General features: G+C 33.3%; 1 protein-coding gene across 2 annotated transcripts in view; it reads left to right on the forward strand.

The window, feature by feature from the left end:
• The first annotated feature begins 3059 nt into the window (after positions 1-3059).
• Positions 3060-15882, forward strand: part of LOC143059452 (innexin unc-9-like) — a 38227-nt gene continuing 25404 nt past the window's right edge. Inside the window, exons 1-2 of one of the 2 annotated variants that reach the window (XM_076232951.1) lie at positions 3070-3246; positions 10389-15173. In XM_076232951.1, the coding sequence (XP_076089066.1) occupies positions 3245-3246; positions 10389-11646 (1260 nt within the window). In that variant the 5' untranslated portion in view covers positions 3070-3244 and the 3' untranslated portion in view covers positions 11647-15173. Of the gene's footprint in view, positions 3247-10388; positions 15174-15882 lie in introns of those variants that run through there. The other variant, XM_076232953.1, reaches the window with a different exon arrangement.

Consider the following 15882-nt stretch of genomic DNA (forward strand, 5'->3'; position numbering starts at 1 on the left):
AAACCAAATTTAAAAAATCCTTATATAGTAGTTCCTCAGAAAAATGTGACAAAAATTTTCAACTCGGCTCAGTATCATGTATAAATTGATACAAGTGTTCGGTAAACAGGAAGATGTTGAGTGATGTATCTAAATTCAAAGGCATCACACGGTATAACTGACTTTAATAAACCCTGACCAAATGTCAGATATCCTTGTAATGTACTTCCTGAAAAAGATGCGACTAAAATATTCCGTGATGGGACGGACTGACAAATGGATGGATAGACTGAGTGACGGATGGATGGACAGACGACATGGCCCTAAAAGGCTTCCGTAACAGACTGAGGTAGAACAGTATACCCCCACTTTTTTAAAGCGGGGTATAATTATAAAATATAACAAGCATGTGTCCATAGTACACGGATGCCCCATCCGCACTATCATTTTCTATGTGCAGTGGACAGTTAAAAAGGGGGGAAATTGTTAATTGGCATTAAAATTAGAAAGATTATATCATATATAGAATGAAATTCAAAACAGTGTGGCTAAATTCATCCATTGACTGGGACAATTTACGTGAACGTTTGTCTGTAACGACCACTGTTCACGACGTACCTACGATAGACATTTAAACTGTGAGGCAACCAAAGGTTTCTTAACGCCTTTAATTATAAAATAATTCGAAAAATTAATCAGGAATAACCTTTATGTTTTGATTTATATAATTGATATAAAATAAAACATCGTGTTATTTCTGATTAATTTTTCGAATTACTTTATTAAGGTGTTGAGAACCTTTGGTGACCCCATAGTTTAAGTGTCTTTAAAAGTACATAGTGAGCAGTGGTCGTTACATACAAACGTTCACCTAAATTGTCCCAGCCAATGGATGAATTTAATGTGTCAATCAATGGCCACAACCACACTGTTTTGAATTTCATTCTATAGGGAACATGCATGTTTACTAAATTTCAAGTTGATTGGGCTTCAACTTCATCAAAAACTACCTCGACCACAAATTTTAACCTGAAGCAGGACAGACGGACAAACGGACGAACTAACGAACTAACAGAGACACAGACCAGAAAACATAATGGCCATTAATAAGACATAAAAAATCTCGCTACAAAAGCTCACGTAAACTTATGATACTTCGAAGAACTCATACCTGAGGGGGAGGACAGGGGTAAGGGAGACAGGGAGAAAGGGGGTAGGAGAAAGGAGAAAGGGGGTGGGAGAAAGGAGAAAAGGGGTAGGAGAAAGGAGAGGAAGGCTGGGAGAAAGGAGAAAAAATAAAATATCTCTCCTTTTAAAAAATGATCTAATATTTCAAGAAAAAATATCTCAAAAGGAGATGTTTTATTCTAATGGGAGAAAGGAGAACGGGGGTAGGAGAAAGGAGAAGAGGGGTGGGAGAAGGGAGAAGGGTACCCCCTGTCCTCCCCCTCATACCTTCTTAGAAAAGAAACATTTGTATACTACTACTGATGTCGAACATTTGCCCAGGATGGCCAACATTATTTTGAATCAAATTCTAGGTATTTATCGGCTAGCCGGAAAAAAAGACACTCTGATTAGGATGGTCTTATTAAAGCGTATCACATTTGTGTGTACGCAGAAGAAATATATAATTTTACAAAATATACACATTTTTTCATGATAAATTTCAATTTGAAAAAATACAAATTATTTATGCAGACGATATCGTATATATACATGTATACTATGTAGATTATACTGGTCATTAAACTACTGTTTTCTCACCATGGTTATGAAATAACCGTTTTACAGATGATATCCGTATGTCGTAAGTACAATTCCTTTCCCTTTTCAAGAATGTGACCTACATTTACAGTATTCGACTATTTACGGGGTTTGTAATAACATGAGTAACACGACAGATGCCACATGTGGAGCAGGATCTGCTTACTCTTCCGGAGTACTTGAGATCGCCCCAAGTTTTTGGTGTGGTTCGTGTTTCTTAGTCTTCAGTATTCTATGTTGTGTCTTGTGTACTATTAATTGTCTGTTTGTCTTTTACTTTTGTTTAGCCATGGCGTTGTCAGTTTATTTTCGATCTATATGTTTGGTATATTTCGCTCCTCTTTCATAAAATCACCGACAAGTTGGAATCTCAAACCCGATGTCTTGTTTTTTTTTTAAATGCTGAAAATCAAATAAAACATGAAAATTTCAAGCAACTATAACATATAAGTTTCTTAAGCTTATGAACTCTACCAACAAAATATTGACAATAAATGACGCAAGACTAAAAAATTAGAAGGCAAAAAGTTTTGGATACCTTAAAATATTGGGTCCGAAAAAATTATGTAGACTTTGAAATGTCTATAGAAACTCTCTAGGACTACATCAAAGATATAAATACATGTATACCCAAACTCCGTGGAAACAGGAGCTAATTTTAAAGAATTATCATTTGCCAGATGATAAACTGTTTATTATATCTTCTACGGTATAATGGTTCAGAAAGGCTCGAAAGCAAAGGAAACAAATTATAGATGTGTAACATTAAGACTATCATGGTTTGGAAAAACTTTTTCGCCATCAGTCATAAAAGTTATGTGTTGTTGTACTTTTGTGGGAGATATCATTGAGTTGATTCTTTAGGATTTTTTTTCTCATTTGTAGATATATATAAAATATACATTATTGTTTTACATATGTCATTTCGGGGCCTTTATAGCTGATTAGGCGGTATGGGCTTTGCTCATTGTTGAAGGCCGTATGGTGACATATAGTTGTTAATTTCTGTGTCATTTGGTCTCTTGTGGAGAGCTGTCTCATTGACAATCACACTACATCATCTGTTTTATATATGGAAAATTATAATGTATTATTCATTACAGAACCTTTTTCTCCAAAATTACATTTCCTTTTTAAAAGGGGGAATGTCCGGTTTTTGTTTTTATTTTCCTTTTTAGGGGGAATGTAAGATCTAATTCTCTTTTTTATAGCACTTTTACAAGTAATTGTGACTTCAAAAGAACAAATATACACATTATTTAGCACGTATATCCTTCTTATAATGACTCGACGGCACTTGAGATTTCGGTGGTCACGTGATGTTTGTCAGCTGTTGAAGCAGTTTGACATCCCATCGTGTCACGAAATTTGATCCTCCCACTGGTTGAGCGTAAACAAAGGATTGTGAAGAAATTTTATAAGAAAGAAATCATCAGTAATTATAGATTTATACATCAATTAACACGTGGATTATTAAAAGAAAATATAAATAGATGAAATGTAAGTAATGTTTTTAATATTTTATATAATTATTATACATAAATCATATGATAGTTGTGTATGTGTAATAAGGTACTGGTGACGCTAGCAACTCGTGGGAAATTATTTCTTAGCTTATTTACCATGTTTACAGTAGAACAAAATCATTAATAACATGTTGACTCGTGTTATCATTTTTTGTTGAGAAACGAATAATTATGTTTATTATACGTTGATTTTTGGCGGCAACGTAATATTCAATGATTTTTATGATTATTCTGATTACAAAGTCAATTGTACATCTATGAGGGGAGATTAAAACGTAAAATCGACGTGTTTTAATTTGTCTAAAATATATCTATTGATTTAATATAATTTTTTTTCTTGATTTTTAAAACAAATATTGCTTGAATTTTATTTATAAATGATGCAAATCAATTTTTCTGATGAAATACTTGTTAATATCGAGAACCCCCATCATGAGAAACGTTAATTATATTATGTAATCGCTCCGTTTCGTTGCGATAAAGTTTATTTTACGTTGATATACTGTAAACTGAATATTTAATGACCTGTCCTGCCTTGAAAGACTATGATACGTCGCTAGTTTGAGAAAGAAGTGAGGGTGTATAGGGGCGTATATTCTTATTTATGTAATACTATTTTTATTGAACATTGTTCGCATTAGTTTTCCTTCTTATCGATTTCCTGTTAAGATTATTTATGACACTAATTCGTATTATATTAACACTGACGATGCAGAACACAATTTCCTTATGTGCAAATGTAAAGATTTGAATTAGAAAACATAATAAAAAAAAGTTAGATTGAAAATATCCCTTTGTTTTGATATCAGCTGTTGGATAATTTTGTTAAAAAAACACTTTAACCATGTAGTTTACTGGTTCATGTTAAACACGTCATCAAAATAGGTACATGATTGTCTCATGCACCTTTTTAACCTATTAAAATTGAAAAATATTTACTTATTATTAGTATTACAAAATTGGGATAGATTTTCGTCAAATATGGATAATGACAAAATGAATGATATTCCAGAAAGGATAAAATATTTAAAACCAAACCAAGATCTTAAGTTTTCTAGAAATTGTATATACATGTATGTAACATTAACTTATTTTGTTTCCGATAGTCCGTATGTTTCCGATTGACCTAAAACATAGTATTGGTCATTTGGTTTTAATAAATAAAATCGCATAACTACCATCTTTATAAGGAGAAATCCGTACTGAATAAATAAAGTTTATAAAATTGGAAATACGCCCAGCTTTTCTAAACTCGTGTATTTACACAGAAATAGAAATAGAAATCAAGATTTATATTTTCAATTGCATAACTACCATATTTTCCAAAAAAGAAAACCCTTAACAAATAAAGTGTGTAAAATTGGAAATACGGGCTTTTCTGAAGAAAAAAAATGTCTGAACTCATTTTCACACAAATAGAAATCTTGATCTATATTTTCACCTGATCATGATAATGTGACATTTTTGTTAATCTATAATTGATACAATTTTTTTTGACATTCTATCCCTAATATGGCTGATTAACCACAAGTACTTGGAAAACATATACGATTTCCAATTACTTATATATTGACAAGTGCATTTCGTATGTTTGTTAATGAGTGTATTTGTAACTATATATATATATCAATCCTTAAATGGTTAGAAAAAGTAATTAAGTGCTTTGGACTTTAATTCATGGTTACAAAGTGTCCTACACATGCATGACATGCATGCATTTGTCATGTCAAGAAGGTTTATTCTGAACAAAACTTGTTTGTCATGTCCAAACTACACGGTACTGTCGCGCTATCTTTTATGTAAAGTAAACTGGAAACCTGTTGTTGTTACTGATCGCTTTAAATGGCTAACGGTGCAGTTTTTAAATGGAACAAATACCCCCAGAAAAGTCGTCCTGAAAATGCATGAAATATTTGCCACTGGACGTTAAGCAACCAACAACCAACCAAATACCCAAAATACATTTAGAGTGTTGCAACAGATAGATGTGTATGCAATACACAAAGTTAATTGTCACGAGTCTGCACTAAAAACGAAACGGGAACTATTAAAAATACGACAAAGTACCAGATCAAAATGATGCATGAAGCACCAACTATTCTTCTGTTATAAAGGTGGTTATTTTTTTCAGTTTGATTATAAAGTTCTCTAAAAAAAATTTATTAAAAACAAAAAGTTTTATATAGGAAGTTAGGAAATAGTATTTTTTTATTTAAAACAAAATCGATTTAGACACAATTCTTGTTCCTGTTTTCATAAAATAAAAATTCTGAAAAAATAATTTAGTTACCAGCAACACGAAACATCAACACTATGTAAATTATGGGCGATGCCTAAGACGTCTACAAAAACAAAAGTGTTACATCTGGCATAAACATGATAAAAACTCAACTGAAACATGTGATTAATTAAGAAGTCATTTGAAACATCGAATTTCACAAGTGTAAGAATATTATATTACTCAGTCATACGCGTAAGAATTTGCCGATGCAATTTAAGAGGGTGGTAAAGGGTTATTTTCGTGCAACGTGGTCGCCGTTTTTTTTTAAATGGATTCAATTTTGTTTTTTGATAAAGCGGAAAGGCCTTTGATGTTGTTCCTTATCAAAGTCTTTATTTTTCGTGCAACGTTCATGACAGAAATTGTTTCACTTTCAACGTGAAATTATGTCTTATTTCACGTTTTTTTCGTGCAAGCACCCCCACTTTACCACCCTCATTTAAGTGAGGGTCAGTGTGGTTTAGTATTTCCAACAAAACTAGCAAAAAAGTTCTGTGGTTTGGTTTATGCAAACAATTTGTATCGACTATCGATATAACTGTAGATGCAAATTTGAAAATACTACACACATGATAAATTAGTTCAAATTCATTCTAAACAAAAAATTGAGAACAGAATAGATAACTCAGTAATCAGTAATTAAAATGTTACAAGGATGTGTTTACATATTCGTTCAACACGTGTACATTCGTTCAACACCTATGAAAATATGAAAATTCGTTGTCTTTTTAATTTGAATACTGAATACTCTGTTGACCATTTTAACTTAGTTTCTCTAAGACCTAGATAAATTTCAGTTCCTGACCTCTTCCAAAAGTTATACAATGACTGTAAAATACGTTCTCTTTCAACGTCCGAATTTGTTTTCATGGAAATACATAGTACATGTAAACATGTTTAAATGATCCCCAAACTGTGTTCGTCACTTACAATCCCGGTACCGATTTAAATGACCAAGGCTGTGAATGAATTGTTACTGTATATCACATGCAGCTGCATTAATTGCAAGTTAAGATTTTCTGTCTTATCATGAACTAGTGGCTGATGTACAACTTCAAATTTTCTATGTCTTATCATGAACTTTACAATTGGGACTAGTTGTAATGTTCTGTTAATCAAGACATATTTTCTGTGTTACCAATTATAATTCATCGATAGAGTAACTGCGGTTACTCTCTCGGTCTTTTGTTTTCGTTTCTCGCCAGCTCGCGAGAATGTATTCATTGCAGAGCGGCGGAATATAGACACTGGTTTAATTGGGTTTATCACTGTGGTTGGGTTGTGTATTAAGTAAAATGTGGTTAAGCTTTGCATAACTGCATTGTATTTCTCTTGATTTTGCACCAATCTGGAATATCGACAACCAATTCGTCTCAAGTGTCAGGTGTTTTAGAAAATAATTAAATAGAACAAAGAACACATTTATCGATCGAAAGGCAATCAAAATAAAGGAGCTCATTGTTCTGATTCATTACATGGTCAATCTGTCCAGTTAATGACCTCTTGAATGTTACCAGGGTTAACATCTGCTTATTAGATATCCATTGAAATAATTAAAAATTGCGCCTAAAATAATGGATACCATAAGGGCTTAAGTATGCATGACGGGTAAATGAAAATAAGGGTATCATTCTTGAAATAGAGGCTCTGTTTGGGGTTCTTATAACTACACCATCGATACTCTTTTTATCTCCCGCTTAGCATGCTTAGCGGCCGGAGGAATTGCAATGCATGACGAATAAATTAAAGCAAGGGTATCATCCTTGAAATAGAAGTATGATGCTAGTAAAAGAGGCTCTGTTTCCGGTTCTTAAAATTACATGATACATGCAGATACTCTTTTATCTTCCGCTTAGCGGGCGGAGAGTATGCATGACGGACGGTAAATTTCTCCGACCAGCATCCGTCCGGATGGCTTCTATTATTACAACACCTATACCTATTGTATGTATTATTAACTTGTTCCCGTCCTGTGTTATGCATGTGACACCTTAACGGTGAATATAAACCAGTATTACATAATATTTAATGGTATATTTAAATGAAATTAGAAGTGGTGAGACTTTAGTAAAACATTGAATCCTATAAGTCGGTTTAATAAGCTGACTTTTCGGTATGGGTTAGCTCATCAAGGAAGGCCGTATGTTGACCTATAGTAGTTTAAAACTTCTACGTAAGTTGGTCTCTCGTGGAGAGTTGTCTCATTGTCAACCATGCCACATCTTCTTATTTCATTAAGTTTAGCATTCTAATAATCATAAATGCCGTAAACATTGTAAACCGCCACAGTGGTCTCGTGGTAGCGTGTTCGCCTCGAGTGATGGTCCTCAGTCCCATTGGCCGTTTTAAAATGGAACCTAGATTGTTTACCTGTTGAAAATTTGATTGATTGAGTACACCTTACAGCTTTGTATTTTTGGAAAGTAATGTTTTTCCCATTTTATTATTTTTGCAATGGAAGATGACATGAAATTCATAACAGACATCCAGAATAGAGCAAAAATTACATGGTCTCTGCTGGTCTATTGGTATAGTTATGCTCATTGTTGAAGACCTATAGTTGTTAACTTCTATATATATACGTCAGTTGGTCTCTGGTGGAGAGTTGTCTCATTGTTAATCATACCACATATATTTAGGTCTCGACAGATGTTAATTTTATAATTTGTTTTATTATTATCTAGATCTGTTTCATACGTTCATTGCCTTGTTATCCATCTTTTAACAGGTATACCGAATGTAAAAAATACCATTGCAATTTGGAATTTCATTGCCGATAACTGTCAGCATACCTATAGTTTTAACCAACAACAATTTTTCTAAAAGTCAGGAATGTAACTCCTGTATGCATAGCTCTAATTCCTAGTATTGGTTTGGCTATACTTTTTTCCCTTCTTGGTTGTATCAGCTCTTTAACGTTTCTTTTAGATTTTAGATGTTATGTAAGCAGACAATGAACTTTTAACGGTATTTTTAAACGCATTGTTGCGTTGCTAGTTATACACCAGCTCCGTAAGAGGGTATACTTTTTTTTTATCCCAACCTGTCAACGTCCGTATGAAAGTACGTCCATTTAATCCCCGTTGAATTCTCAAAAACTACAAATAATAACTTCCTAAATTTGTATGCCCCCGCCGAAGCGGAGGGGGCATTAAGTTTTACCCTTGTCCGTCTGTACGTACGTACTTACATACGTCCCAAAATTGGTTTCCGTTCTTTAACTTAAGTCTGTCTCAACCAAATGTTATCAAACTTATACACAATGATTATTACCACAACACATAGATCAAGTTTAATTTTGGTGGCGTCACTTTAACCGTTCTAGAGTAATGCCCCTTTTTGCAAAATTTTTCATTTCCGTTGTCTAACTTAAGTTTGCCTCAACCAAATGTTATGAAACTTATACACAATGCTTATTACCACAATACACAGATCAAGTTTGAATGTTTTTACTGTTCTAGAGTTATGGCCCTTTACAAATGGAAAGATTTAGCAATTTTTCATTTTTTTTCTAAAAATAACAATGGTGTCATTGTTCAAGTAATTTTTATAAATATATTGTTAAAATTGGAGTTATCTTTCTTTGTCCATGATTATAGTTGAATCAACTACAATCAATGATTTATACAATGCAATGTTTAATTTTGCCTTCCACTGATAAAACACAGATCAAGTTGAATTTGGGTAGTGTTTCTTTGACCATTATTGAGTTATGTCCCTTTATAAATAGAAAAATTGCAAAATTTTTAGTTTCCGTTCTGTAACTTAAGTTTGCCCAAACCAAACATTATGAAACTAAACACAATACTTATTACCACAAAACTAAGATCAAGTACAAATTTGGGTAGTGTCACTTAAATTGTTCTTGAGTTATCATGTCTCTTTATAATGTTGTACAGATGTAAGCGGGGCATCATCTGTGTCCATGGGGACACATTCTCCATTTATTTTATCAGGCTTCATGTCGACATGCTTTACCGAATGACGAAGTTTCAAGTTCTTCAATCATCATTTTCCTGTTGACCAAATACTTATACATTCTAAACGTAATGGTCATATAAGTTTTTGTGGTATTTTTCTAGGAAAGTACAAATAGAAGCTTCCTAAAATTTGCTATTTAGGGAGCTACCATTTGATTTTTATGGGGGGGGGGGGGCTAGGATGACAAATTTTGTCCTGCATTTTTTTTTAGCTGTAATCTCTGTCCTGCCTTTTTATTTTTCCCTCTGTTCGATCCTGCTTTTTTTTTTAGTTTATCCTGACTTTTTATTACCTAAATTGTAGTCCTGACTTTTTTTTTGCAAGTGTCTCATCCTGCCTTTTTATTTTACTCAAAACTCCTGTCCTGCCTATTTTTTTCAAATTTCATCCTATAATAATATTATTAATAATAATAATATTATAATTATTTTAAAGAAACTACTACGTTCCTATCATAGGACAGATATTGTCATGATTATGATGAGTGACTGTAGTAGTTACGGTTGTTTAAAAAAAAAGAGTTTAATGACGAGTTAACTCGACTGATTCACTGAAACTGGTTGTTTTTCAAGGGAATGGATGAGTAAACACGCCAAGTAACGCTGTACAAATAACCTTTATTACTTAAAAAAGTATTATGCGCTAAAAATAATTAAATAAAAAAATATATCAACACTTACAATCTTATACTCTTTTCGCCATGAAACGGGTTTAATATACGTTGACATGTTTGCAATGAAATAAGATGACCAACCATTAAACATTGGAATAATGCGACCTTGAATCTAATTCAATCGTGGATCAGTCTTTACTTTTTGATATTTTTATTGATTTTTAAGTGTTTATTTCTTCAGGATTGGGGCATTGGGGAGTATTGTATCTTGGAGCAGTGTCTCGGGATCTGCGGACGATGATTGGATCGATAGAGTGAACCATATATGGACAGTTCTATTATTAGCCCTCTTTGCAGTTGTAGTAACTTCCGGTCAGTATATATTAGGCGATGCTATACAGTGTTGGACGCCTGCACAATTCACAGGACAATTTAATTCCTACGCAAAATCTATATGTTGGATTTCAAATACATATTACATTCCCCAAGGTGATACTATTCCAGAAAACATCGCCACAAGACAGGATGCAGAAATCACTTACTACCAGTGGGTACCTATTATACTATTGTTTCAAGCGTTGATGTTCAAAATACCAAATATAGCATGGAGATTGTTAAATGGATATTCCGGCATAAATATGGACAAAATTTGCACTTTGTCAGAGTCTACTCTTATGGCGGCACCTGACGACAGACTGAAAAATATATCGCACATTGCAAAGTATATGCACCGATGGATTGAAAGCCAAAGAGATTTTCATGACAACGCACTCGTGCGTATGCGTCGGCGTGTTTCCAGCGTCATAATTTTCTGTTTAGGAAAACGTGATGGCACTTTTTTAACTGGATATTACATTTTTATAAAGTTTTTATATGCAGCAAATGTAGTTGGACAGTTCTTTCTTCTAAATGCCTTCATGGCAACTGACTACAATGTGTTTGGTTTCGAAGTAATGAGCTACCTGTTTACAAATGGAGAATGGACACCATCACCACGTTTTCCTCGCGTGACTTTGTGTGATTTTGTTATTCGACAATTGAGCAATCACCATCGCTATACAGTTCAATGCGTCCTGCCATTAAACCTTTTCAACGAGAAAATTTTCATTTTTCTTTGGTTCTGGTTGTTTCTTATGGCCTTCCTCACATTCTTTAATTTCGCTTCTTGGTTATATTATACTTTATTCAAAGAAAACAGAACTCGCTATGTGAAGAAATACTTGAATCTTTGTAACGAGATTTCAACGGGATTTGACAAAAAGTTAGCTAGAAAGTTTGCTGACGATTATTTAAGAAATGATGGTATTTTTGTCTTGCGTGTGATAGAAAAAAATAGTTCCGGCATGGTGCTCTGTGATCTTGTTATAAGTTTATGGAAATTGTTCAAAGAGGAATATGGAACTGCAAAGAAACCGGAAGTGATAGATACTGAACCCGTAAAAAATGGAAAGGTAAACAACGACGGTTATATATCAAAGACCCCTTATGACGTTTCATAAGACATTGAGAACAATCGCTGGAATGTTGATGAATTAACAATTTGCCATCTTTAAGATTGTTCGTGGAATTAGGAACTCCGTTGTAGATATAGAAAAAAATACGTTCGATGAAAATTGTTGATGTTTTATCAGTTTGAAGGGAAATCTTCAAGTAGTTTTTTTAAGTATAATTGCGCATTAACTATAAGACTATAAATTGAATTAGATAACCCGTAGAAAAACAGTTCAACACTTGTCGGTTATTGACCATTGAAACAGACACTTGTTCCATTTTCACGTTAAATACATAACCAATTGTAACCTATGTTTATGTGTCATAGATTTAATAGAAAAGTTGTTCATTATATATAACAACTGTCAAGTATGGTAAGAAGAAGATATTTATTTTGTTTGAATGGTTATAACTGTTTTAGGAATATTTTAAGGAAGCGATCTCAATTTTTAAAATAGCTGCCATTTTTATTTTATGAAGCCGGGGACCACCAGACCATGTTAAATGTGAAGGAAAGGAATGATATATTTAAACAATACTTTACGAACAGTGTGCGTTCAAGCATTCATGGAATTCATTAGCGATCCTACTTAACCATGTTAACAAAAGTATTCTGTTCTTTATGATTTTTTTACATTTTCTAAACATTTTTTTTGCTTCAATAAGTGGATATTATGAAAAATTGCCAATGTCTGGTCATTAAGAAAACAACAGATAAAAGGTTCAATATATCTTTTCTAACATGAAAAGAAAGAAAAGAAACCCATTGAATGATTGAGATTCATTAGAACTCTAATTTAACTAGTATAATTTTTTTTTATAATTTCTATGGACGATTCTGTCATTGTGTGGAATTAACTTTTAAAAGGGATAAGATGCCATTTATCAATGATAAGGTTTCAAATTAAACTTTTTTTTTGTAGAAAATCCATTTTGGTCTGATGGTCTAATGCTTAACACTTTATAGATTCTAAAATGTGCCATGCGTTTTCTCATATACTTACACAGTCCTGAATAATTTGTAATATTCATTCCACATCACACAAATCATGCGCATAATTCAATCGGATTCAATATGCCGGCCATTTTCTGGCCTTTTTTTAATTTCATGTTCATCCAATGTTATTAAGAAATCGACCATTCATGTACAATGTATATGTTTGTGTTTATATATTGTTTTGTATGTACATATATTTAGGAATAATTCAACCTGACCACAATTTTTATTTTTATAACAAATTTTAGCTGGAAAGGGACCAATCTTTTTATACTTTTACAATGTGTATTTCATGTGTAGAGAAGTGTATTTTTTGTATTTTTGTATATTTGTATTATTTTTGCATTTTGGTTTAAAACGGAAATTTATTAATGTTTTTGCAAACTTTTATGGGTAGTAATGGTAGTGACCCCCTCCATAGAAGTAGTCGCAAACAACAAGCAGTGGGTATCCCGATCCAAAATCCGCGGACGGTTCCGAAATTTCGCGGAGAGTTCCGAATACCGAGGAGCAATTTCACGAGACTGCAACACGGCAGGTACATAAAATCTGAATCCGATTCCAACGGAGCATAATCTTTCGTAGAAATAGGATTCAGATTTAAAGGTGTAACACCACTATTTCGGGCCCGGCCAGAAAGCACATCAGAAAGTAGTACATATTTAACACAAAATAGTTCCTTCGCATGGGTGTAACTTTCATAATATGTAGAATATTTAGGTAATTTTGGTATCAAATGTAAAAAGCTGAATGACTGGTGATCATTGTAGAACACTTTTTGACTTATAATTTTGAATAAAAAAAAAATTGCATGAAATTTAAAAAAGAGGGTACATTTTGCCCGTTTGCCGTCAGATCTGAAGTATCCGAAGTTCCGGGAACCAGTTATTTCATATATGCCATTAAAGGAATGTTATTTTTTTTTTTCAGTACAAGGCACCTTAAAGTGTGTTTTGACATGCAATGATTGTCACTTTATTTGAACTAAAACAAAAGAGTTGTGCCTGCTTGAATTTGAGAAATTTAACATAGAAAGCAATGGGGCCACAAATTAGTGACATGCACTTCCTTAATTACGAATTGCACTAAAAATGTGTAATGTCTCCTCTGGTTTCAATGATTGGTTATGAAAATTTCGCAAATTTCGGTTCATTTTTTTTAACCTTTACGAGTAATGGGAAATGTTAAACGTCATTTATAAATACGGAACACCAATCACATCTTTTTTATCATGTTTATGTTTGTTTTATTTTTATGTGTACTTGATTGTTTTCCAGCTCAAATGCCATGATAGTGGGCATTGTGTTATATTTTTACAAGTACCTTGTTAGTTCTACTCTTTTGTTATAAACGATAATATTACAGATTTTAAATTTGTTGAATTATTTACTCGTACCGTGTAGAGAGTTGACCACTGTAAGTGTTGAGTTGAGAATTGACCACTGCCATCGTGTAGAGAGTTGACCACTGCAATCGTGTAGAGAGTTGAATACTGCTACCGTGTTGAGAATTGACCACTGCCATCGTGTAAAGATTTAATAACTGCAATCGTGTAGAGAGTTGAGCACTGCTACCGTGTAGAGAGTTGACCATTGCCATCGTGTAGAGAGTTGACCGCAGCCATAGTGTAAAGTGTTGACCACTGCAATCGTGTAGAGAGTTGAGCAATGCTCCGTGTTAAGAGTTTACCGCAGCCATCGTGTTAAGAGTTGACCACTGCCACCGTGTATAGAGTAAGGCACTGCAACCCTGTTTTGTAGACCGCAGTTATCGTGCAGAGAGTACTGCCGCCATATAGAGAGGTCGGCACAGCCGTCATTTTTAAGAGAACATTAAAATTTGCAGATCCGGTAGTTTTAATCCATCATTATTTCAAAATCAACAAAACTATGCTTGAACACCCCTAGTTTGACCTTCCCCTATTTTAAATGAAACAATCCTGAACCTCGCGGAGAAAAGAGGAAAATGATAAAGATGGTTTATTAATTCAAGCAAAATATATAGGGGGTAAATAATTGCTAATTTTCTATCTCCTTTCAAAACTGTAGTAATACAGATTTCTAATCATTGCTAATACCTTAATTGTCCATATGACCTAAAATCATGTTTACTTTTTATAACCAAAATTTACCCTAAATTGTTCAGATAGTACATTTCATATACTTCAATGATTAAACCTACATGCTCTTACCCGACGTTAAACAATCAATCAATCAATTAATCATTTTGGTTTTTTTATATATAAACTAGCTAGTTTTCGACATCTAATTTTTTTTTCTTATGTCGCAAAACCTTACTCAATTATTTATTTTCAGAATACAATCGTACTATTTGTTTATGAATATTAATTTTAAACGTACCGTATCTCCGAATTTTTTATTTTTACGTTTCAATTACAAATGTTCTTGTATGATTTATAATTCAGTTGACTCAGGTTTAAGTTCTGTGTGGCATTAAACCAAAATGTGATACTGATGTATACATGCAGTCATTTTCTATTATTTTGTTATATTTTCCCATTACTTGCACATGCATAGCTTGTTGATAAAAAAAATGTTGATATGTGATTTTTTTATATTGTTTAATTGTTTTGTTTTAAATGGACGCCGGAGCGGAGGGGGCATTAAGTTTAACCATTTTCCGTACGTCCCAAAATTGGTTTCCGTTCTCTAACTTTAGTTTTCTCAACCAAATGTTATGAAACTTATACACAATGCTTTTCAAGTTTGAATTTTAATGGTGTCACTTCTACGCTTCTTGAGTTATGTCCCTTTATAACATTATATGCAAGCGGGGGCATCATATGTGTCCCATGGACACATTCCCCATTTTTTTTTTATTATTTTTCCGATTTTGGTATGTTACATGAATCTTATTTTTTCTATACAACTGGGATACATACTAGTCTCCTGGTGTTCGATGTAACAAGAAAGCAAAAGTTCAGACAGGATGCAGCGTCTTCAAAATGCACCGTGATAGTTGAAGCCTCAACTCATTTGTTTTTATACGACCGCAAATTTTGAAAAAATTTTCGTCGTATATTGCTATCACGTTGGCGTCTGCGTCGTCGTCGTCGTCGTCGTCGTCGTCGTCGTCGTCGTCGTCGTCGTCGTCCGTCGTCCGAATACTTTTAGTTTTCGCACTCTAACTTTAGTAAAAGTGAATAGAAATCTATGAAATTTTAACACAAGGTTTATGACCATCAAAGGAAGGTTGGTATTGATTTTGGGAGTTTTGGTCCCAACAT

The sequence above is a fragment of the Mytilus galloprovincialis genome, chromosome 14 (genome assembly GCF_965363235.1).
Source record: "Mytilus galloprovincialis chromosome 14, xbMytGall1.hap1.1, whole genome shotgun sequence".
In the NCBI taxonomy this organism is placed as follows: domain Eukaryota; kingdom Metazoa; phylum Mollusca; class Bivalvia; order Mytilida; family Mytilidae; genus Mytilus; species Mytilus galloprovincialis.